Here is a 26833-nt window from a genome sequence, read left to right on the forward strand (position 1 = left end):
GTACCTGCACAGTAGAGCGGACCCTACAGAGGTCGGCTATTTCCGCCTATCTCCGTGCTGAGAGCTGCAACAGCACCACCTGCTGGAGCCAGGAAAGGTGAATATATCACACCTTGTCAGGCTTGCCGAGCCAGGATTGACGGTCACTTCGGGGGAGCCAGTGCTGGACTGCCTGCAGCTACAGGGGAGGGGGAAGCCTCATTGGGACCCTGAGGCTTCCATCTACTGAGGTGAGTACCCTCCAGGGGACGTTTTTTTCAGTACAGGGTCTCTTTAAACGGCTACAAGAGTATTTTTTGCAGTCAGTAGATGTGTGAGGGAATATATTAAATATAAATTACAATACTGAATAACCGTCCTCAATATGGCGGAAGTCAACGATTAATGTGTATGTGTGCATTTGCGGAAAGTTACTGTATATGGGTGGACTGGCAGCGTACTAGCTGTGCTCTCCACGCAGGGCCCCCTTTTTCTGCTTTTTGTTTTTGGCTCTTTTGAGCAAGCTGGTAATGTGTAATGCCAGCTTAGGGACCTATATATATACATTGGGACCCTTTTTAGTATATATAGATATATTTTTTGTTTTGTTTGACCTTGCGTGGATATATATATTTCTATATACCTGAATCTTGGCACAGTAACTGCTTATGCAGTGTTATGTTCGCCGCTGTTCCATCCTCTGCATTGGCTTCTCTTTTCCGCGATCGCACACATTATACAATGACGTCACGAGTGGGTGGAGAAAAGGTGTGATTGGTTAGTGTTTTAGACAAGTACTTTCGGGATTAGCGTGTTGGCAACCACGCCCCCTTGAGAAAGCCGGCGAAACGTCGGGGGAGCCGCACGTTCCTCTGCATGGGACGCCACGCCGTCCCGATCTCCATCCAGCCACCCACTACAGGTCTGTCCAATGGCCTCCCGGCCATGCATGCTGTCCGGGTGAACTGACCACCATTTTTGCTGCTTGGACTTTTAGTGCTGCCGAGCTTCATTCATCATAGGAAGCATTTTAGGATCATACACACTATCCAGCATTGACATCTGGAGCTCGCAAACCTCGAGGGTGAGATGAACTGGCAGTCTGTGCATAGCGGACCCTTATGGATATGGTGAGATGAGCCTGGTTTGACACGTATCACACTGTTAATCTGTTGTGCTATGCTGCGCTTCTACAGTGTGAGCTGCCGCTGATCTGTGCTTGCTATATGTGCTTACATTGCTGCTGACCAAAGCAATACCACTTGCTGGTGTCATCTGCACTGGTTTGCATCAGCCTATCTATCCATGCCAGACTCCACTTGGGTTTGATGACAGCCTATTTATAAGTATGGAGTTTACAAGCAATTGATCTCACAAGAACTTATGCATTTTTCCTACTTTGTTGCTTATTGGAATATTTTTTCAGCCTTAGATGGCGGCGTACGGCATGTGACTGTGTGTGGGCTGCTTGGATGGATGAGTTGTGACGGGGTGGCCATCCCATGTGTTTTTTAACGTACCTAACAATTTCTTCAATAAATTTTGATATGATCAATTGATATATTACTGCATTAATTAGTGTTTATTGATAGTTTTCAGTTGTCTGGGTAATCCTTTTATTATCACTGCCACTTTTTTGATTATTATCTGGACTGCCTGCAGCTACAGGGATGGGGGAAGCCCCATTGGGACCCCGAGGCTTCCCCCTACCGAGGTCAGTACCCTCCAGGGGATGTTTTTTCAGTACAGGGTCTCTTTAACCGGTTACAAGAGTATTGTGGCATAGATGGCATTGTTCTCCGGTGGTTCAACTCCTTCCTGGCTGGCAGAACACAAAGGGTATCCTTAGGGCACTTCCTCTCCACCCGGTACCACTAATATATGGTGTATCCCAGGGCATGGTATAATCACCTCTGCTGTTCACCATATACATGCTGCCACTTGGAGACATCACACAAACACATGGCCTGACATATCATTGCTATGCTGAGGACACCCAGCTCTATCACTCACACCTGGGCCCACACGCAATTCAGTATTTTCACACCTTGCCAATAAATGACTTTTAACCATCAGCAAAAAAGAAATACAATATAATTTTGACAGTGCTTTTTCACCAATTTTTTAATTGCAAAGTCATACAAATTATTTTAACCACTTCAGATTCCAGACCGCTAGTTCGACTGTCCCCTGCAAGTTTGCCGTTTTAACATATAGAGGAAGAGAAGCTGGAAACATCGGTCTGTGGTTGTGCAACTGCATTTTATACTATGCGACAGATAACGAAGCTATAATTACTACAGTGGTGCCTGATCGACTTGGATCTCACCTTAATTATATATATATATATATATGTTTTTAGCTATTTGGGAGCTTAAAAATGTAACATAGATAAGGTGAAACTACATGAAACCAGGTGGAAAAGCTCTGTGAATCAGGCCTTTCTGTGCAGCCTGGGAGGCCTGACTGATGGGAAATGAAGCTTCAGGAATCAAATCTCAGCTGTTGTGAAACATTCCTTCTGTCTCCTAAGGAATATTGCGAGGATCAGAGAGACTCGGAGGAGTTACACATACCTGGGGCTTCTTCCAGCTCAGCATAGGCAGCGACGTCCCTCTGGCTCTTCTCCTGCAGCCTACATTCGGGCACTCCTCGGAGTCCCTCGCCTCATACCTCCAACGGATCTCCCTAATTCATGCCTTCATCACATCACAGCTGGACTACTGCAATGTTCTCTATACAGGCCTTCCAAACAAAGACCTGCACTGCCTGCAATCAGTACAGAATGCTGCCGCAAGGCCATTACCAAGCCAACCCTGGCATTGCCACATAACACCAACCCTGTGCTTACTCCACTGGCTACTGATAAAATGGAGTATTATGTTTAAGATTGGCTTATTGACATTCAAATCCTTGCACAATCTGGGCCCTGGCTACCTGAAGGACTCATTGCAACTGCATCACACCCCCCACAATCTTAGATCAAATCTAATAACATGGTCACCCCCAGAGTCCTCCTCAAAACCTTTGGAGACAAAGCCTTCTGTCATGCTGCCCCTATACTTTGTAACTCCTTGCAACACCCAATCAGGCCATCTCCAACCCTAAAAGCATTTGAAGAGAATCTGTACTGTCCGATACCAATCGAGTCACTGTGATCTCCTGGATCCCTCTTTGCCATTTCCACCGCGATTCTGGCTTTTCACCACTTTACCCCCAGCCGTACGGATTTCTCCGTCCCCTTTTCCATCCTTTTACCACCAGGGACGGAGAAATCCATACTTCCCACGCTCCCGCCGCTGCCCGCGCTCCCGCTAGCTCATGCGCGCCGCCTCCCGCTCGCAGATCAATGAACGGGAAAATCCAATCCCGTTCGTTGATCTAAGCACCGCAATGATCCGCTGCTTCTACGAGAAGCAGCGCGATCATTGTGAAGATAAAAAAAAGTTCCCAGCCTCATAGCACTTCCTGCAAGCGTCCTTCCGGACGCTTGCAGGTCGCATAAACAAAATGTTACTGTGGCCATCTTGTGGCCAAATAGTAAAACTACAACCTAAAGCATTTCTCACATACAAATACATTACATTTACACAAAAAAATTAACTCATTACCTCCCACACTCCCCATTTTTTTTTTTGTAATTAAAAAAAAAATAAAAAAAATTACAATTAAAAATAACACAAATAGTTACCTTAGGGACTGAACTTTTAAAATATTTATCGTATGTCAAGAGGGTATAACACTGTTACTTTATAAACTATGGGCTTGTAATTAGGGATGGATGCAAAACTGAAAAAATGCACCTTTATTTCCAAATAAAATATTGGCGCTAAACATTGTGATAGGGACATAATTTAAACGGTTTTATAAAGGGGACAAATGGGCAAATACATTTCATGGGTTTTAATTACAGTAGCATGCATTATTTAAAAACTATAATGGCCGAAAACTGAAAAATAATGAATTTTTTCCCCACATTTTTCCTATTTTCCCATTAAAACATATTTAGAATAAAATAATTCTTGGCATAATGTCCCACCTAAAGAAAGCCTAATTGGTGGCGGAAAAAACAAGATATAGTTCATTTCATTGTGATAAGTAATGATAAAGTTATATATACGAATGAATGGAAGGAGCGCTGAAAGGTGAAAATTGCACTGGTGCTCAAGGGGTAAAACCCCTCAGTGGTGAAGTGGTTAATTGCCAGTTTTAGGCAGTGTTTACAAACAAAAAACATGGCCGCTAACCAGGAAGTGGTGTGTGTGTGTGTGTGTGTACAGTGTGTGTGTGTGTGTACAGTGTGTGTGTACAGTGTGTGTGTGTGTGTGTGCGTGTACAGTGTGTGTGCAGTGAGTGTGTGTGTATTTATCATGTTACAGTATACTACAAGTTTTTATTACAAGGTGAATTATCTGCACTCCAGTCTGGGATTCTCAGTTTCCCAGCATGTGACAGGCAGCTCCCTCCCCCTCACAGACTGCATCACTGTCTGTGAGGAGTAAACAAAGCACACAGAGCCTGCAGGGGGCGTGCATAACTTGTATTCATTACAACAGAGACAGCCCATTCCTCTCTGGGTTGACAAAGCTTGACAAAGAAAAGAAGATTAGATATATTACAGAGACAGTGCAACTAGAAAAGGCTGCAAATGTTGTTACAGTGTCTTACGCCCAAACTGAAAAACCACCTCTTCAGTCTGGCATCGATGAACACCTGACTATTTCCTATGTAACACAGTCCAGCCTGCAATCCTGTATTTATCTAAGACATACTGATGCGCTTTGAGTCCTATGGGAGAAAAGGGCTTTACACATTATTGTATTTTATGCAACTGACCCCTGTGAATCCAGCCCAATGGTATTGTGTAAAGATTTGCTGAATGGCTTGTAACCTTCAGCCCAGGTGCAGATTAGTGAATCCAGCTTGCACTGGTGCCGAGGTACCGGGACATACACAGCGACGTGCAGACATCTGCTTTTTGGACTCGTTTCCAGGAATAACGACACAAAGCAGTGTGATATGGATTTTATTTGCAGCGAGCTGTTCAGTCTTGTCTATTCATACAATGTATATAATACAGAGGTGCAATATTAATCCACTCCCAGCAGCCTTTTCTGTTTATCCCCTCCCCCACCATCTTCAGTCATCTCACTTCTCTGTCACCGTTCTTCATCTCAACCATCTTACTAGAAACACCTCATCATCTTCCATAACCAGCCCACAACAACCACTATCACCCTTACTCCAGGCCACCAGCATTCCACCACCTTCCATAACCGGCTAACACCAACCAGGAAACCCACTATTACCTTCACTCCAGGCCACCAGCATTCCACCACCTTCCATAACCAGCTAACACCAACCAACCAACAAACCCAATATAACCTTCACTCCAGGTCACAAGCATTTCACCAGCTGCCATAACCGGCCCCACCAACCAACAATCCCACTATTACCCTCACCTCGGGTCACCCTAGGTAGATGTTGGCTGGTCATGATAGTCGGTGGTGTTGTTGCTCAGAGGTGAATGTTCGCTGGTCATGTTAGTCGGTGGTGTTGTTGGTCAGAGGTGAATGCTGGCTGGTCATGTTAGTCGGTGGTGTTGTTGGTCAGAGGTGGATGTTGGCTGGTCATGTTAGTCGGTGTTGTTGTTGGTCAGAGGTGGATGTTGGCTGGTCATGTTAGTCGGTGTTGCTGTTGATCAGAGGTGAATGTTGGTTGGTCATGTTAGTCTGTGTTGCTGTTGATCAGAGGTGTCCACTTCAGCAGCTGGATAAATTTGATTTTATAGTTGACCTGCACCTTTTCTGTAGAAAACTTTTTCTTCAGTCAGTTGTAAAGAGGAAGGATTGTACTATCATTCCAATAGGGCCCCCAGAAGTGAGTTTAACTCAAGGGGACAATGAGGCCCTGGAAGACCTCAACTTTTTGTACGAGATCGGCCAGACAGGGGCTGACGGTTCTTTGATGATGGATGGGGCTGCTGCTGTGGACAATATACATGCACCCCGATACACGACAATCAACCAACAGTTTAGGAGTAGATCTACACGTTTTCCACCGCTGTCTGCTAACGTGGGCATTAGGTGTTTTATACGTGCGGTTGAGGGGGATATTGCAAGACTCGGCACACCGAATGAAGGGGGTTCCGAGTTAACAGGTAGTGACTGCGAGGCATATGACCTTTTGACTACAAGGACAGATTGGATTATTAAACCCTCCGACAAGGGGGGGAACGTAGTAGTAATGACAGCGGGTGATTATAAGACCATGTGCATGGACCTCCTCGGTCAGCGGGGCTGTTACACGAGGGTCTCGGCGTCGAGAGGTGCCAGGGTGAACTCTTTTCTCTAATTGAGGGTGCACGATTGAAGGGCATCATTGATGAGGAGGTGTCCTCCTTCTTGAGGGTTGCTGATCCCATCCTCCCAACATTCTATGCGTTGCCGAAAGTGCATAAACGTCTTCAGAGACCGCCTGGACGCCCGATAGTTTCGGGCAGAGGTGCTCTGACAGAGAAAATTAGCATCTATGTGGATAAGCATCTGCAATCCCATGTTCAAGGATTACCCTCCTTTATTAAGGTTACAACACACCTTCTGAGGGTTCTGGAGGATGTGGTGGTTCCGCCTGGCACTCTCCTTCTATCCCTTGACGTCGAGTCCCTCTATTCGTGCATCCCCCATGACCTGGGGGTACGTGCGGTGGCGAATTTCCTGCGGGAGTTGGGGGTGCAGGATGCTGCGCATAACGGTTTCGTTCTGGACTTGTTGCATTTCTTGTTGACGGACAACATTTTCACCTTTGATGGGGACCGGTACCTCCAGGTGCAGGGGGCGGCGATGGGGACAACATGTGCCCCGTCGTACGCAAACCTGTACCTGGGGGACTGGGAGCGAGCGGTTTTTTTCTGACGAGGGACTCTCTATGTACCTGTGCCGCGTTTTGTCCTGGCACAGGTACATAGATGATATTTTGATACTGTGGACGGGCACCGCGAAGCAGGTGACGTATTTTGTGTCACTATTGAATCGGAACAATCTAAATTTGAAATTAACGGTGGAAGTACAATCTGTCTCTATCTCGTTTTTGGATATTCGTATCTCTATCATGCCTGAGGGCAATCTTGCCACGACATTGCATCGAAAAGAGACAGCAACTAATGCGCTATTATGCGCAGATAGTTTTCACCCCCGGCATACGATCAGAGGCATACCGACGGGCCAGTATTTGAGGGCCCGTCGGAATTGCTCCGACGACGTCTCATTTTTACGCGAGGCCAACGATTTACGTGGCAGATTTAGAAAGAGAGGGTATAGCGATAGATGTCTACGCAAAGCCTTCAATAGAGCATGGCGAAGTAGGAGAATGGATTTGTTGCAACCGCGGAAACGGGAAGCTGTGAGGAATGCGGGTCCGTTGCGTTTTTTGACCAGATATTGTGCGCAGCATCCTGCACTCAGGGGCATCTTAAATAGACACTGGTATTTGCTACAGAACGATCCGGTCGTGGGCCCTATGGTGTCATCTAAACCTGACCTCACTTTCCGCAGAGCAAGATCTCTGCGTGATGGACTTGTACGGAGCCACTTCACTGGTGTTAGCCCTAAGAGACATTGTTTAACAGCGGGCACGTATACATGTGGGGGATGCGATTTCTGTCAATTTATTCAGGTAGGGAGGGCTTTTTCCTTGCCCTGCGGCAGGAGAGTTACACTGTCCCATTTCGGAAATTGTAAGACAATCCTAGTGGTGTACATATTGTTATGCCACTGTGGAGCATATTATGTGGGCAAAACAAAACGCCCACTAAGGGAACGTATATCTGAGCATATAAAAAATATTGAGAAGGGGGAGTTGGGCTCTCCTGTCGCGAGGCACTGTGCCCTTGAACACAATAGCCGCACCAATAGTGTTAGATTCATGGTGCTGGATCGCATCCACCCCACAATAAGAGGTGGCAATCTGGATAGACTTCTCCTACGCTGCGAATCACGCTGGATATATAACTTACAGGCTTGTGAGGCACCTGGCCTCAATGAGCAGACAAGCTTTGCCCATTTCCTGCCCATGTAGCGGTTCCTGTTTGGGCACTCTGGGGCCCTAGGATCTGGGGGTATTGCTCTGGCATGCGCCGTTGGGTGCGTTCGTGGCAGTCCTCGATCATAGTTGCCCTATATAACTTATTGAGGGTTGATTGGGTTATGTACCCTTATGGTGTCTTCACGGATATCCTTTCTCCGCGTCGACACTTTGAGTAAGCTTTCATTTTGGACGTGTTTATTGTCACAAATTTTGATAATACCAGTTAGCTGTACTGTTATATATGTGCTTTATGTGTCCGTGCGTATGGGTAACTGGGTAATTCTTAATGCGGTGCGGTGGGCTATGGGTGGTGGGTGCGATTGGGGCGGTTTTGGGGATGGAGCCCGGTGTACAGTAAGTATTGCTGTATTGGCTACATGTGGAGGCACTTGCGTAGTGACGCGCTGTGCACCTCTTTGTGGCCCTTATTATCTAGTTTTTGGTTTATCTCCGTGTTGAGCGGAGTCCGCCGGGCTCTCCTCCCCCCTTTCCGTCCCCTTCTGCTTCCTTTCCTCCCCTTACCTTGCAATGGTCCACTCTGCCGTATATTCGCCTCCCAGTGCCCATGCGCACGTACGTACGCATTGATGACATGAATGGGCGGAAGCGTGCGTGCGTGTGATTGGCCGCAAGGGCAGATATCAGAGGAAGTTGTAGGCGAAGGTAGCCACGCCCCCTGAGAAAGCCGGAAGCCGGCGAAACGTCGGGGAAACTACCCGCCTGCATGGGACGCCACGCCGCCCCGCTCTCCACCCAGGCATCACTCTGAGACTTTTGCCATCAGTCTCCTCCAGCGGCACTGCCTGCCACTTTACACAGGGAGCAGGGGAAGGAGATCTTTGGGGAAGCCCCAGCACTCACAGGAGACTCACGCAGGACATACACTGTGGAATTTGTGGGACAGCCTGACGCCAGGACCAGCACTTCACCCTTTACCCAGAAGCATGGTGAGATGAACTGTTCTATGTTGAATACACCCTCTGAGGGATAATGTGATGGAATCCATGCAGTCATTGTTGGTAGCATTTGGGTGAGATTTTCAAGCTGATTCGAAGGCAGTAGTGTGCGTGTGATATCCAGGCTGTCTAACACAACAGTTAACAGTATTTACCAGTGGAATCAATGTTGAGACGTGGATTGCTGGACTGTTTTCCCTGCCTGTGTGCTATGCTCTGTGCCATATTGCTCTCTTAATGGTGACCTGCTTGCTGCATGGCAATTGCAACATTTATATTCAAGCTTCTGCTAACACTGCTGGAGTGCATCAATGCTTATTCTATCTAGCTTTAGATGCCGGCGTGTGCATGCTGAGATGAGTGGTGAGTGAGGTGGATGTAGCGTGACGGGGTGGCCATCCCATGTGTTTTTTATTATTTCACTATACATAGGAACATGTTTAGGATTAATAAATTTTGATACGATTATCACAATTAATAGTTGTTTCTGGTGATTGTATGGGAGTGTACGCCCTGCCTGAAAGAAAAATATTTTCTGCCACTGCCACATTTTTTGAATATCATGTTAGTCGGTGTTGTTGTTGGTCAGAGGTGGATGTTGGCTGCTCATGTTAGTCGGTGTTGCTGTTGATCAGAGGTGAATGTTGGTTGGTCATGTTAGTCTGTGTTGCTGTTGATCAGAGGTGAATGTTGGCTGGTCATGTTAGTCGGTGTTGCTGTACGTCGGAGGTGGATGTTGGCTGGTCATGTTAGTCGGTGTTGTTGTTGGTCAGATGTGGGTGTTGGCTAGTCATGTTAGTCGGTGTTGCTGTTGGTCGGAGGTGGATGTTGGCTGGTCATGTTAGCTGGTGTTGCTTTTGGTCGGAGGTGGATGTTGGCTGGTCATATTAGTCGGTGTTGCTGTTGGTCAGAGGTGAATGCTGGCTGGTCATGTTAGTCGGTGTTGCTGTTGGACAGAGGTAGATGTTGGCTGGTCATGTTAGTTGGTGTTGCTGTTGGTCGGAGGTGGATGTTGGCTGGTCATAATAGTCGGTGTTGCTGTTGGTCAGATGTGGATGTAGGCTAGTCACATTAGTCGGTGTTGCTATTGGTCAGAGGTGGATGTTGGCTGGTCATGTTAGTCGGTGTTGCTGTTGGACAGAGGTAGATGTTGGCTGGTCATGTTAGTTGGTGTTGAATGTTTTTAGAGATTGTTGAGATCTGGAATTGGAATACACACTCCTCAACCCCTTCCATACCAAGCCAACCTATGCCTCTCACCAACCACACAAACAGTCATCCTGTGTTGTCAGGGTTATTCTCAATTACTTCGCCAATTACTCAACCCCTTCCCTACCGAGCCAACCTATGCCTCTCCCCAACCACACAAACAGTTATCCTCCATTCTCAGGGTTATTCTCAACCACTTCGCCATATGCTCAACACCTTTCATAACCAGTCAAAGCCAATCTCTTACCAAGTGGCAGATCTTGTATTCTCTGATACAACACCCTTCAAGAATAAATGGTTGGATATCATACTGGGCCATGTACACCTCCAGGTGATTTCATGATTTATATATGTAGAAAGAAAGGTGATGGTTGCAGCATAAATCCCTTTTTTATGAGAGACTCCCCACACTTCAGTCATTTTGTATAATTCATGTTCCCCATCGATGGCCACTACTGCCTGTCTGTAGAATCTCAGACAACTGGAGTAATTCCATTCCTGGAGTGTGAAAATACATATATATATATTTCTCCCTTGTAACTTCTCCCAAACCAGATACTTCAAAGTTTGGCGAGTAGCAGAACTCTGAGGAGGGAAATGTATGCTGAGATGTCACCCAACCATTAGATCCCTCACTCTGAGTAACAGAACTCTGAGGAGGAAATGTATGCCGAGATGTCACCCAACCATTAGATCCCTTAAACTAACTGCCTCCACATTCGTGACCAACAGATAGTTCAAGCAAAATGCAAATTCAGTATGAACGAGAACTCTGCGTGGGCTAATCGGGATCTGCTGATCGATTCACCAGCAGTTGTCAACCTGACTGACCCCTCCAAAGTTCCAGATCGAGAAAATCCCAATTCCTGTTGTACCTGAATTTGACTCTAATTTTCCTCATGTCTGGTGACCTACTAGCTAGGAATGAGGTCATCTCACTCTACAAAGACCTCTACATCCCTCACCAGACAAATCCCTCCTCTGAGTTCTCCTATGGAATTAGTAACAAATACATTTGTACAAAGGTTTGAAGGCAAAGACTTGCTGAATTCTGTGTTCTTATACACACAGTCATCAGAGATGCAGCCGGGGGTGCTACATCCGGAGATTTTCTGACAAAGTGCAGCATGCAAATTCTGCCCTCCACAGTGGGAGCTGCCCACTTCCTGTCACATGGGGCTGTTAGGGAAACAATTGCCTAAGAAACATGACATGGCACCACAACCCAGATACAGAGTTTGGCCAGGGAACCGGTGATTGGTATGGGCACCACAACCCAGATACAGAGTTTGGTCAGGGAACCGGTGATTGGTATGGGCACCACAACCCAGATACAGAGTTTGGCCAGGAACCGGTGATTGGTATGGGCACCACAACCCAGATACAGAGTTTGGCCAGGCCACCGGTGATTGGTATGGGCACCACAACCCAGATACAGAGTTTGGCCAGGAAACCGGTGATTGGTATGGGCACCACAACCCAGATACAGAGTTTGGCCAGGAACCGGTGATTGGTATGGGCACCACAACCCAGAAAAAGAGTTTGGCCAGGCCCCCGGTGATTGGTATGGGCACCACAACCCAGATACAGAGTTTGGCCAGGAAACCGGTGATTGGTATGGGCACCACAACCCAGATACAGAGTTTGGCCAGGAACCGGTGATTGGTATGGGCACCACAACCCAGATACAGAGTTTGGCCAGGGAACCGATGATTGGTATGGGCACCAGAACCCAGATACAGAGTTTGGCCGGGAACCGGTCATTGGTATGGGCACCACAACCCAAATACAGAGTTTGGCCAGGAACAGGTGATTGGTATGGGCACCTAACCCAGATACAGAGTTTGGCCAGGGAACCGGTGATTGGTATGGGCACCACAACCCAGATACAGTTTGGCCAGGGAACGGTGATTGGCACCAGCACCACAACCCAGATACAGAGTTTGGCCAGGGAACCGGTGATTGGTATGGGCACCACAACCCAGATACAGAGTTTGGTCAGGGAACCGGTGATTGGTATATGGGCACCACAACCCAGATACAGAGGTTGGCCAGGGAACCGGTGATTGGTATGGGCACCACAACTAAGATACAGAGTTTGGCCAGGCCACCGGTGATTGGTATGGGCACCACAACCCAGATACAGGGTTTGGCCAGGGAACCGGTGATTGGTATGGGCACCACAACCCAGATACAGAGTTTGGCCAGGGAACCAGTGATTAGTATGGGCACCACAACCCAGATACAGAGTTTGGCGGGGAACAGGTGATTGGTATGGGCACCACAACCCAGATACAGAGTTTGGCCAGGAACAGGTGATTGGTCTGGGCACCACAACCCAGATACAGAGTTTGGCCAGGAACAGGTGATTGGTATGGGCACCACAACCCAGATACAGAGTTTGGCTGGGAACCAGTCATTGGTATGGGCACCACAACCCAGATACAGAGTTTGGCCAGGAACAGGTGATTGGTATGGGCACCACAACCCAGATAAAGAGTTTGGTCAGGGAACCGGTGATTGGTATGGGCACCACAACCCAGATACAGAGTTTGGCCAGGAACAGGTGATTGGTATGGGCACCACAACCCAGATACAGAGTTTGGCCAGGGAACCGGTGATTGGTATGGGCACCACAACCCAGATACAGAGTTTGGCCAGGGAACCGGTGATTGGTATGGGCACCACAACCCAGATACAGAGCTTGGTCAGGGAACCGGTGATTGGTATGGGCACCACAACCCAGATACAGAGTTTGGCCAGGGAACCGGTGATTGGTATGGGCACCACAACCCAGATACAGAGTTTGGCCAGGGAACCGGTGATTGGTATGGGCACCACAACCCAGATACAGAGTTTGGTCAGGGAACTGGTGATTGGTATGGGCACCACAACCCAGATACAGAGTTTGGCCAGGGAACAGGTGATTGGTATGGGCACCACAACCCAGATACAGAGTTTGGCCAGGCCACCGGTGATTAGTATGGGCACCACAACCCAGATACAGAGTTTGGCCAGGGAACTGGTGATTGGTATGGGCACCACAACCCAGATACAGAGTTTGGCCAGGGAACTGGTGATTGGTATGGGCACCACAACCTAGATACAGAGTTTGGCCAGGAACCGGTGATTGGTATGGGCACCACAACCCAGATACAGAGTTTGGCCAGGGAACCAGTGATTGGTATGGGCACCACAACCCAAATACAGAGTTTAGCTGGGAACCGGTGATTGGTATGGGCACCACAACCCAGATACAGAGTTTGGCCAGGAACAGGTGATTGGTATTGGCACCACAACCCAGATACAGAGTTTGGCCAGGGAACCAGTGATTGGTATGGGCACCACAACCCAGATACAGAGTTTGGCCAGGAACCGGTGATTGGTATGGGCACCACAACCCAGATACAGAGTTTGGCCAGGGAACCGGTGATTGGTATGGGCACCACAACCCAGATACAGAGTTTGGCCAGGGAACCAGTGATTGGTATGGGCACCACAACCCAAATACAGAGTTCAGCTGGGAACCGGTGATTGGTATGGGCACCACAACCCAGATACAGAGTTTGGCCGGGAACCGGTGATTGGTATGGGCACCACAACCCAGATACAGAGTTTGGCCAGGGAACAGGTGATTGGTATGGGCACCACAACCCAGATACAGAGTTTGGCCAGGGAACCAGTGATTGGTATGGGCACCACAACCCAGATACAGAGTTTGGCCAGGGAACCGGTGATTGGTATGGGCACCACAAACCAGATACAGAGTTTGGCCAGGGAACAGGTGATTGGTATGGTCACCACAACCCAGATACAGAGTTTGGCCAGGGAACAGATGATTGGTATGGTCACCACAACCCAGATACAGAGTTTGGCCACGGAACCGGTGATTGGTATGGGCACCACAACCCAAATACAGAGTTTAGCTGGGAACCGGTGATTGGTATGGGCACCACAACCCAGATACAGAGTTTGGCCAGGAACAGGTGATTGGTATGGGCACCACAACCCAGATACAGAGTTTGGCCGGGAACCGGTCATTGGTATGGGCACCACAACCCAGATACAGAGTTTGGCCAGGAATAGGTGATTGGTATGGGCACCACAACCCAGATAAAGAGTTTGGTCAGGGAACTGGTGATTGGTATGGGCACCACAACCCAGATACAGAGTTTGGCCAGGCAACCGGTGATTGGTATGGGCACCACAACCCAGATACAGAGTTTGGCCGGAAACCGGTCATTGGTATGGGCACCACAACCCAGATACAGAGTTTGGCCAGCAACAGGTGATTGGTATGGGCAACACAACCCAGATACAGAGTTTGGTCTTGGAACTGGTGATTGGTATGGGCACCACAACCCAGATACAGAGTTTGGCCAGGGAACCGGTGATTGGTATGGGCACCACAACCCAGATACAGAGTTTGGCCAGGAACAGGTGATTAGTATGGGCACCAAAACCCAGATACAGAGTTTGGCCAGGGAACAGGTGATTGGTATGGGCACCACAACCCAGATACAGAGTTTGGTCAGGGAACTGGGGATTGGTATGGGCACCACAACCCAGATACAGAGTTTGGCCAGGGAACCGGTGATTGGTATGGGCACCACAACCCAGATACAGAGTTTGGCCAGGGAACCGGTGATTGGTATGGGCACCACAACCCAGATACAGAGTTTGGCCAGGAACAGGCGATTGGTATGGGCACCACAACCCAGATACAGAGTTTGGCCAGGGAACAGGTGATTGGTATGGGCACCACAACCCAGATACAGAGTTTGGCCAGGGAACCGGTGATTAGTATGGGCACCACAACCCAGATACAGAGTTTGGCCAGGGAACGGTGATTGGCACCAGCACCACAACCCAGATACAGAGTTTGGCCAGGGAACCGGTGATTGGTATGGGCACCACAACCCAGATACAGAGTTTGGCCAGGAACAGGCGATTGGTATGGGCACCACAACCCAGATACAGAGTTTGGCCAGGGAACAGGTGATTGGTATGGGCACCACAACCCAGATACAGAGTTTGGCCACGGAACCGGTGATTGGTATGGGCACCACAACCCAAATACAGAGTTTAGCTGGGAACCGGTGATTGGTATGGGCACCACAACCCAGATACAGAGTTTGGCCAGGAACAGGTGATTGGTATGGGCACCACAACCCAGATACAGAGTTTGGCCGGGAACCGGTCATTGGTATGGGCACCACAACCCAGATACAGAGTTTGGCCAGCAACAGGTGATTGGTATGGGCAACACAACCCAGATACAGAGTTTGGTCTTGGAACTGGTGATTGGTATGGGCACCACAACCCAGATACAGAGTTTGGCCAGGGAACCGGTGATTGGTATGGGCACCACAACCCAGATACAGAGTTTGGCCAGGAACAGGTGATTAGTATGGGCACCAAAACCCAGATACAGAGTTTGGCCAGGGAACAGGTGATTGGTATGGGCACCACAACCCAGATACAGAGTTTGGTCAGGGAACTGGGGATTGGTATGGGCACCACAACCCAGATACAGAGTTTGGCCAGGGAACCGGTGATTGGTATGGGCACCACAACCCAGATACAGAGTTTGGCCAGGGAACCGGTGATTAGTATGGGCACCACAAGCCAGATACAGAGTTTGGCCAGGGAACCGGTGATTGGCACCAGCACCACAACCCAGATACAGAGTTTGGCCAGGAACCGGTGATTGGTATGGGCACCACAACCCAGATACAGAGTTTGGCCAGGAACAGGTGATTAGTATGGGCACCACAACCCAGATACAGAGTTTGGCCAGGGAACAGGTGATTGGTATGGGCACCACAACCCAGATACAGAGTTTGGTCAGGGAACTGGTGATTGGTATGGGCACCACAACCCAGATACAGAGTTTGGCCAGGGAACCGGTGATTGGTATGGGCACCACAACCCAGATACAGAGTTTGGCCAGGGAACCGGTGATTGGTATGGGCACCACAACCCAGATACAGAGTTTGGCCAGGAACAGGTGATTAGTATGGGCACCACAACCCAGATAAAGAGTTTGGCCAGGGAACAGGTGATTGGTATGGGCACCACAACCCAGATACAGAGTTTGGTCAGGGAACTGGTGATTGGTATGGGCACCACAACCCAGATACAGAGTTTGGCCAGGGAACCGGTGATTGGTATGGGCACCACAACCCAGATACAGAGTTTGGCCAGGGAACCGGTGATTGGTATGGGCACCACAACCCAGATACAGAGTTTGGCCAGGAACAGGCGATTGGTATGGGCACCACAACCCAGATACAGAGTTTGGCCAGGGAACAGGTGATTGGTATGGGCACCACAACCCAGATACAGAGTTTGGCCAGGGAACCGGTGATTAGTATGGGCACCACAACCCAGATACAGAGTTTGGCCAGGGAACGGTGATTGGCCTCAGCACCACAACCCAGATACAGAGTTTGGCCAGGGAACCGGTGATTGGTATGGGCACCACAACCCAGATACAGAGTTTGGCCAGGAACAGGTGATTAGTATGGGCACCACAACCCAGATACAGAGTTTGGCCAGGGAACAGGTGATTGGTATGGGCACCACAACCCAGATACAGAGTTTGGTCAGGGAACTGGTGATTGGTATGGGCACCACAACCCAGATACAGAGTTTGGCCACGGAACCGGTGATTGGTATGGGCACCACAACCCAGATACAGAGTTTGGCCAGAAACAGGCGATTGGTATGGGCACCACAACCCAGATACAGAGTTTGGCCAGGGAACAGGTGATTGGTATGGGCACCACAACCCAGATACAGAGTTTGGCCAGGGAACCGGTGATTAGTATGGGCACCACAACCCAGATACAGAGTTTGGCCAGGGAACGGTGATTGGCACCAGCACCACAACCCAGATACAGAGTTTGGCCAGGGAACCGGTGATTGGTATGGGCACCACAACCCAGATACAGAGTTTGGCCAGGAACAGGTGATTGGTATGGGCACCACAACCCAGATACAGAGTTTGGTCAGGGAACTGGTGATTGGTATGGCCACCACAACCCAGATACAGAGTTTGGCCAGGGAACCGGTGATTGGTATGGGCACCACAACCCAGATACAGAGTTTGGCCAGGGAACCGGTGATTGGTATAGGCACCACAACCCAGATACAGAGTTTGGCCAGGGAACCGGTGATTGGTATAGGCACCACAACCCAGATACAGAGTTTGGCCAGGAACAGGTGATTGGTATGGGCACCACGCCCAGATACAGAGTTTGGCCAGAGAACGGTGATTGGCACCAGCACCACAACCCAGATACAGAGTTTTGCCAGGGAACCGGTGATTGGTATGGGCACCACAACCCAGATACAGAGTTTGGCCAGGAACAGGTGATTGGTATGGGCACCACAACCCAGATACAGAGTTTGGCCAGGGAACAGGTGATTGGTTTGGGCACCACAACCCAGATACAGAGTTTGGCCAGGGAACCGGTGATTAGTATGGGCACCACAACCCAAATACAGAGTTTGGCCAGGGAACGGTGATTGGCACCAGCACCACAACCCAGATACAGAGTTTGGCCAGGGAACCGGTGATTGGTATGGGCACCACAACCCAGATACAGAGTTTGGCCAGGAACAGGTGATTGGTATGGGCACCACAACCCAGATACAGAGTTTGGCCAGGGAACAGGTGATTGGTATGGGCACCACAACCCAGATACAGAGTTTGGCCAGGGAATGGTGATTGGCACCAGCACCACAACCCAGATACAGAGTTTGGCCAGGGAACCGGTGATTGGTATGAGCACCACAACCCAGATACAGAGTTTGGCCAGGAACAGGTGATTGGTATGGGCACCACAACCCAGATACAGAGTTTGGCCAGGGAACAGGTGATTGGTATGGGCACCACAATCCAGATACAGAGTTTGGCCAGAGAACTGCTGATTGATCTACCTCATCTACTACAAATCCGAAGCATCAACCCTTCGAGGCTAGACTCTATTCAGGTCTTCATTCAATCTGAAGGGGAATTAACCATAGAGATCAGCAAATCTGTGGCGTATACCATATGTGGACATAGTGGAATCAATGGTGAACCCAAGACCTGCAAGTGGTCCAGATTTGACTGGTTTGGGCAGGGATCTCCCCTGAAAAGCATAGGAGATCTGCTCAGTTCCCCCGACAGATCGTTGTTCTGTTTGGGGCAGAATCTGCATCCTGCAGTCTTCAGTTGAGAAAATGTCCATCATACAACACTTACCCAATCCTAGCCAAACCTATTACATCACCAATACCTCCTACAGGGATTGGCACATCATTAAGACACTGCCATTAATATAAAATAAAATAATAATTATATTAAAAAAAAGTGGCATGCAACATTCCACCAAACTTCCTCCTAGCAAAGGAAAAGGAGAAAGCGGTGAAGTGGAGGAGGAGCCACCAAGAATGGCCACTCCCTATCTGTAAACAATCTCCAAAGACCAAACAAAATGTGTTACAACATAAATAGAAAGTATAAAAGTAGACAATACTTTTACATGACGGCACACGGCACAAACATTGCATCCCTTTCCATACACACGACTCCTTCCTCCAGCCTTACCAGCCGGACTATTGGCTCCTTCTCATCACATGCTCCACTCCATCCCTCCCACTCGGGGGAGTGTCACATGAGCAGACAAATCCAGGTAAAGGCCACCCATGGGACCCTCCACCATCAGCCTAAGACCAGACAAATGTCACAACAAGCTCCTTCTCGTCCACCTCCTGCCCCAGAGAAAGAGGTCACAGAGAAAGGAGGTGGAAGAAAGTGTGGCATCTATGTAGGGTGGGAGGGGTTGTTAGATCTCTCCTCACTTCCTATACAGGCACTTATGCAGTTCACCTTTTCTCCTGCGTTTTTTCTTGGGAGAAAGTTTTAAATTTCTCTTTAAAATAACGTTTCAGCACTTCGCAAATGAAAAAGCACCAAAAAGTAGGTGAACAACTATTATCTGCTCGCTGGTGGTCGAAAAGGCATTTTATGGACAATATGTGAAGATATCACCTAGGAGAAAAAGCTAATTGCATATGGGCCCAGGTGTTCTCATGGGCCAGCTGTAGCCACCCGAGTGCCCCCAGTCCAGGAAGTGAAAGTACTCCCCCCATCTGGGACACTGACTATTAGAGGACCTTCGGGAAATGTTACCTTTGCTGGTTATCCGGTTATCACTGCTCAGTTAGCCAATCACCTGAAACAAACATGCAAGAGTTCTACAGTTGCTGGTTCAACGTGACTGGCTAAAGGTGAGGATACAGAATCACCATGACAGCCGGGGAACCTCAGCCTTGAGGAGACCACTGGCAACAGCTGGAGAACCACAGCCGTGAGGAGACCACTGGCAACAGCCGGGGAACCTCAGCCTTGAGGAGACCACTGGCAACAGCTGGAGAACCACAGCCGTGAGGAGACCACTGGCAACAGCCGGGGCACCTCAGGCTTGAGAAGGCCACTGGCAACAGCCGGGGAACCTCAGCCTTGAGGAGACCACTGGCAACAGCCGGGGAACCTCAGCCTTGAGGAGACCACTGGCAACAGCTGGAGAACCACAGCCGTGAGGAGACCACTGGCAACAGCCGGGGAACCTCAGCCTTGAGGAGACCACTGGCAACAGCTGGAGAACCACAGCCGTGAGGAGACCACTGGCAACAGCCGGGGCACCTCAGGCTTGAGAAGGCCACTGGTAACAGCTGGAGAACCACAGCCGTGAGAAGACCACTGGCAACAGCCGGGGAACCTCAGGCTTGAGAAGACCACTGGCAACGGCAGGCAAGTTATTTCAGCTATGACTAGAAGTTTTCTGCTCATGTGACACTATGCTTACTCTCCATAAGGTAAAGTGCCTCTGTGTCATCTCCTTCATATCACATCCTCCACTGCTCCATAAGCTGCATCCTGTCACATGACCATTCAGTGCGTCACTGACTATCCTGTCACATGACCATTTAGTGCATCACTGACCATCCTGTCACAAGACCATTCAGTGCGTCACTGACCATCCTGTCACATTACCATACAGTGCGTCACTGACCATCCTGTCAGATGACCATTTAGTGCGTCACTGACCATCCTGTCACATGACCATTCAGAGCATCACTGACCATCCTGTCACATGACCATACCGTGCGTCACTGCTCAGTGTTGTAAGTGCTATCTAACCACCATCTTTGCAGCATCCTATTATCCTGCCACCAGGTTATGAAGTGCTTCCCTACATACTCAGTGGCATACACAATATTACCATCATGTTATCATAGCCCCCCTATTTCCCACAACCTATCACTGTGAGGTCATTGCTAACCGCCTTCCTCTGAGGTCACCTCTGGTCATGTTTCACAGACACTCATCTTCCTGTAATGTCCCCTCTAACCGTGTGTTACAGTGGCCTAGAAGTGACGTCCCCTCTGGTCATAGGTCACCTCTGGTCATATATCACAGAGACTCATCTTCCTGTAACGTCCCCTCTAACCGTGTGTTACTGTGGCCTAGAAGTGACGTCACCTCTAGATATGTTCTCTGAGTGACCCACCATCCAGTGAGGTTACTTCCACCCATGTTCTCTCGGCGTTACCGTGAATTCACCTCATCTCCTACTTTCCCTATGTCCCCTTTATCCTGCTGCCAGGTCATTCAGTGCGCCACTATGCAATGTCATACACAACATTATCACCATCTCTTCTCAATCACCACACTTCCTACTATAGAGCACTGTAAGGTCACCTCCGTCTTCCTCTGAGACCACCTCTATTCATCATTCCCAAGGGCCCGTCTTCCAGCGAGGTCACCTCTGACCATCTTTTCAGATTGATACAACATCCTGCCAGCCATCATCTCATTGCTGACTTTTCATGGTAGACCATTTTCCTGCTTCTATACCATGAGGTCATCCCACCATCTACCAAAATGTATCCACTGGTCCTGCTTACTATCACAGTCACATAAGCACCAACTTTGCACAGTCATCCTCTGAGGGTATCATACCAGCATCTGTCTACAGTGACCAAATGTCCTCTAGTCAGCACTGTAAGACCACCACTATCCATAACGCACCTTCCTGCTACCTAATCAATAATAAGGTCCACCTCACCATCATCTTTCCATAGCAACACATCATCTGCATAGTCAGCCCATGAAAGTCATCTCACCATCTACTGTCCATACTGATTCCCTAGCAATAAGATGGGTCATTTAATTCTTCACTACTAATTGCCATGTATCCCCCGCATTTCTTCAGTAACCCTACAACCAATCACAGTGAGGTGACGTCTTTTTTCCCACAGTGACCCACCATCCTGCAACCAATCATGGTGACCTCTATCTCCCCACAGTGACCCACCATCCTGCAACCAATCATGGTGACCTCTATCTCCCCACAGTGACCCACCATCCTGCAACCAATCATGGTGACCTCTATCTTCCCACAGTGACCCACCATCCTGCAACCAATCATGGTGACCTCTATCTCCCCACAGTGACCCACCATCCTGCAACCAATCATGGTGAGGTGACCGCTATCCCCCCACAGTGACCCACCATCCTGCAACCAATCATGGTGAGGTGACCTCTATCTCCCCACAGTGACCCACCATCCTGCAACCAATCATGGTGACCTTTATCTTCCCACAGAGACCCACCATCCTGCAACCAATCATGGTGGCCTCTATCTTCCCACAGTGACCCACCATCCTGCAACCAATCATGGTGACCTCTATCTTCCCACAGTGACCCACCATCCTGCAACCAATCATGGTGAGGTGACCTATCTCCCCACAGTGACCCACCATCCTGCAACCAATCATGGTGACCTATCTCCCCACAGTGACCAACCATCCTGCAACCAATCATGGTGACCTCTATCTTCCCACAGTGACCCACCATCCTGCAACCAATCATGGTGACCTCTATCTTCCAACAGAGACCCACCATCCTGCAACCAATCATGGTGACCTCTATCTTCCCACAGAGACCCACCATCCTGCAACCAATCATGGGATCTTCCCACAGTGACCCACCATCCTGCAACCAATCATGGTGACCTCTATCTTCCCACAGTGACCAACCATCCTGCAACCAATCATAGTGACCTCTATCTTCCCACAGTGACCCACCACCCTGCAACCAATCATGGGATCTTCCCACAGTGACCCACCATCCTGCAACCAATCATGGGATCTTCCCACAGTGACCCACCACCCTGCAACCAATCATGGGATCTTCCCACAGTGACCCACCACCCTGCAACCAATCATGGGATCTTCCCACAGTGACCAACCATCCTGCAACCAATCATGGTGACCTCTATCTTCCCACAGTGACCCACCATCCTCCAACCAATCATGGTGACCTCTATCTTCCCACAGTGACCCACCATCTTGCAACCAATCATGGTGACCTCTATCTTCCCACAGTGACCCATCATCCTGCAACCAATCATGGTGGCCTCTATCTTCCCACAGTGACCCACCATCCTGCAACCAATCATGGTGAGGTGACCTCTATCTCCCCACAGTGACCCACCATCCTGCAACCAATCATGGTGACCTCTATCTTCCCACAGTGACCCACCATCCTGCAACCAATCATGGTGAGGTGACCTCTATCTCCCCACAGTGACCCACCATCCTGCAACCAATCATGGTGACCTCTATCTTCCCACAGTGACCAACCATCCTGCAACCAATCATGGTGACCTCTATCTTCCCACAGAGACCCACCATCCTGCAACCAATCATGGTGACCTCTATCTTCCCACAGAGACCCACCATCCTGCAACCAATCATGGTGACCTCTATCTTCCCACAGTGACCCACCACCCTGCAACCAATCGTGGGATCTTCCCACAGTGACCCACCATCCTGCAACCAATCATGGTGACCTCTATCTTCCCACAGTGACCCACCATCCTGCAACCAATCATGGTGACCTCTATCTTCCCACAGTGACCCACCATCCTGCAACCAATCATGGTGACCTCTATCTTCCCACAGAGACCCACCATCTTGCAACCAATCATGGTGACCTCTATCTTCCCACAGTGACCCACCATCCTGCAACCAATCATGGTGACCTCTATCTTCCCACAGAGACCCACCATCCTGCAACCAATCATGGGATCTTCCCACAGTGACCCACCATCCTGCAACCAATCATGGGATCTTCCCACAGTGACCAACCATCCTGCAACCAATCATAGTGACCTCTATCTTCCCACAGTGACCCACCACCCTGCAACCAATCATGGGATCTTCCCACAGTGACCCACCACCCTGCAACCAATCATGGGATCTTCCCACAGTGACCAACCATCCTGCAACCAATCATGGTGACCTCTATCTTCCCACAGTGACCCACCATCCTGCAACCAATCATGGTGACCTCTATCTTCCCACAGTGACCCACCATCCTGCAACCAATCATGGTGGCCTCTATCTTCCAACAGTGACCCACCATCCTGCAACCAATCATGGTGAGGTGACCTCTATCTCCCCACAGTGACCCACCATCCTGCAACCAATCATGGTGACCTCTATCTTCCCACAGTGACCCACCATCCTGCAACCAATCATGGTGACCTCTATCTTCCCACAGAGACCCACCATCCTGCAACCAATCATGGTGACCTCTATCTTCCCACAGAGACCCACCATCCTGCAACCAATCATGGTGACCTCTATCTTCCCACAGTGACCCATCATCCTGCAACCAATCATGGTGGCCTCTATCTTCCCACAGTGACCCACCATCCTGCAACCAATCATGGTGGCCTCTATCTTCCCACAGCGACCCACCATCCTGCAACCAATCATGGTGGCCTCTATCTCCCCACAGTGACCCACCATCCTGCAACCAATCATGGTGACCTCTATCTTCCCACAGTGACCCACCATCCTGCAACCAATCATGGGATCTTCCCACAGTGACCCACCATCCTGCAACCAATCATGGGATCTTCCCACAGTGACCCACCATCCTGCAACCAATCATGGGATCTCCCCACAGTGACCCACCATCCTGCAACCAATCATGGTGAGGTGACCTCTATCTCCCCACAGTGACCCACCATCCTGCAACCAATCATGGTGACCTCTATCTTCCCACAGTGACCCACCACCCTGCAACCAATCATGGTGACCTCTATCTCCCCACAGTGACCCACCACCCTGCAACCAATCATGGTGACCTCTATCTTCCCACAGTGACCCACCATCCTGCAACCAATCATGGGATCTCCCCACAGTGACCCACCATCCTGCAACCAATCATGGTGAGGTGACCTCTATCTCCCCACAGTGACCCACCATCCTGCAACCAATCATGGTGACCTCTATCTTCCCACAGTGACCCACCATCCTGCAACCAATCATGGTGACCTCTATCTTCCCACAGTGACCCACCATCCTGCAACCAATCATGGGATCTTCCCACAGTGACCCACCATCCTGCAACCAATCATGGTGAGGTGACCTCTATCTCCCCACAGTGACCCACCATCCTGCAACCAATCATGGTGACCTCTATCTTCCCACAGTGACCCACCATCCTGAAACCAATCATGGTGACCTCTATCTTCCCACAGTGACCCACCATCCTGCAACCAATCATGGTGGCCTCTATCTCCCCACAGTGACCCACCATCCTGCAACCAATCATGGTGACCTCTATCTCCCCACAGTGACCCACCATCCTGCAACCAATCATGGTGACCTCTATCTCCCCACAGTGACCCACCATCCTGCAACCAATCATGGTGACCTCTATCTTCCCACAGTGACCCACCATCCTGCAACCAATCATGGTGAGGTGACCTCTATCTTCCCACAGTGACCCACCATCCTGCAACCAATCATGGTGACCTCTATCTTCCCACAGTGACCCACCATCCTGCAACCAATCATGGTGGCCTCTATCTCCCCACAGTGACCCACCATCCTGCAACCAATCATGGTGACCTCTATCTTCCCAAAGTGACCGACCATCCAGCAACCAATCATGGTGACCTCTATCTTCCCACAGTGACCCACCATCCTGCAACCAATCATGGTGACCTCTATCTTCCCACAGTGACCCACCATCCTGCAACCAATCATGGTGAGGTGACCTCTATCTCCCCACAGTGACCCACCATCCTGCAACCAATCATGGTGACCTCTATCTCCCCACAGTGACCCACCATCCAGCAACCAATCATGGTGAGGTGACCTCTATCTCCCCACAGTGACCCATTATCCTGCAACCAATCATGGTGACCTTTATCTCCCCACAGTGACCCACCATCCAGCAACCAATCATGGTGAGGTGACCTCTATCTCCCCACAGTGACCCACCATCCAGCAACCAATCATGGTGAGGTGACCTCTATCTCCCCACAGTGACCCATTATCCTGCAACCAATCATGGTGAGGTGACCTCTATCTTCCCACAGTGACCCACCATCCTGCAACCAATCATGGTGACCTCTATCTCCCCACAGTGACCCACCATCCAGCAACCAATCATGGTGAGGTGACCTCTATCTCCCCACAGTGACCCATTATCCTGCAACCAATCATGGTGACCTCTATCTTCCCACAGTGACCCACCATCCTGAAACCAATCATGGTGACCTCTATCTTCCCACAGTGACCCACCATCCTGCAACCAATCATGGTGACCTCTATCTTCCCACAGTGACCCACCATCCTGCAACCAATCATGGTGGCCTCTATCTTCCCACAGTGACCCACCATCCTGCAACCAATCATGGTGAGGTGACCTCTATCTCCCCACAGTGACCCACCATCCTGCAACCAATCATGGTGACCTCTATCTTCCCACAGTGACCCACCATCCTGCAACCAATCATGGTGACCTCTATCTTCCCACAGAGACCCACCATCCTGCAACCAACCATGGTGACCTCTATCTTCCCACAGAGACCCACCATCCTGCAACCAATCATGGTGACCTCTATCTTCCCACAGTGACCCATCATCCTGCAACCAATCATGGTGGCCTCTATCTTCCCACAGTGACCCACCATCCTGCAACCAATCATGGTGGCCTCTATCTTCCCACAGCGACCCACCATCCTGCAACCAATCATGGTGGCCTCTATCTCCCCACAGTGACCCACCATCCTGCAACCAATCATGGTGACCTCTATCTTCCCACAGTGACCCACCATCCTGCAACCAATCATGGGATCTTCCCACAGTGACCCACCATCCTGCAACCAATCATGGGATCTTCCCACAGTGACCCACCATCCTGCAACCAATCATGGGATCTCCCCACAGTGACCCACCATCCTGCAACCAATCATGGTGAGGTGACCTCTATCTCCCCACAGTGACCCACCATCCTGCAACCAATCATGGTGACCTCTATCTTCCCACAGTGACCCACCACCCTGCAACCAATCATGGTGACCTCTATCTCCCCACAGTGACCCACCACCCTGCAACCAATCATGGTGACCTCTATCTTCCCACAGTGACCCACCATCCTGCAACCAATCATGGGATCTCCCCACAGTGACCCACCATCCTGCAACCAATCATGGTGAGGTGACCTCTATCTCCCCACAGTG

General features: G+C 49.7%; 2 protein-coding genes across 3 annotated transcripts in view; both read right to left on the bottom strand.

Annotated features, from left to right (window-relative positions):
• TRIM3 (tripartite motif containing 3) overlaps window positions 1-26833 on the bottom strand; it is a 176783-nt gene that overhangs the window by 25685 nt on the left and 124265 nt on the right. The window contains exon 13 of one of the 2 annotated variants that reach the window (XM_068266464.1): window positions 4989-10727. The exons of the other annotated variant lie outside the window; for it this stretch is intronic. Coding sequence (XP_068122565.1) covers window positions 10660-10727 — 68 coding nt within the window. The 3' untranslated portion in view covers window positions 4989-10659. Of the gene's footprint in view, window positions 1-4988; window positions 10728-26833 lie in introns of those variants that run through there. 2 annotated transcript variants of the gene reach the window in all.
• On the bottom strand, window positions 4989-15433 carry LOC137545341 (uncharacterized). The gene is made up of 2 exons (XM_068266466.1): window positions 12411-15433; window positions 4989-12055 (listed from the first exon to the last, which is right to left on the bottom strand). The coding sequence occupies exon 1, from the start codon at window positions 15431-15433 to the stop codon at window positions 14267-14269; it is 1167 nt and encodes a 388-aa protein (XP_068122567.1). The 3' UTR covers window positions 4989-12055; window positions 12411-14266.

Source organism: Hyperolius riggenbachi, chromosome 2 (assembly GCF_040937935.1).
Source record: "Hyperolius riggenbachi isolate aHypRig1 chromosome 2, aHypRig1.pri, whole genome shotgun sequence".
Taxonomy (NCBI): Eukaryota; Metazoa; Chordata; class Amphibia; order Anura; family Hyperoliidae; genus Hyperolius; species Hyperolius riggenbachi.

What these genes read in the sequence shown, in the direction of transcription:
- LOC137545341 (XM_068266466.1), bottom strand. Translation starts at nt 15,433, where the DNA reads ATGACCGGTTCCCGGCCAAACTCTGTATCTGGGTTGTGGTGCCCATAC.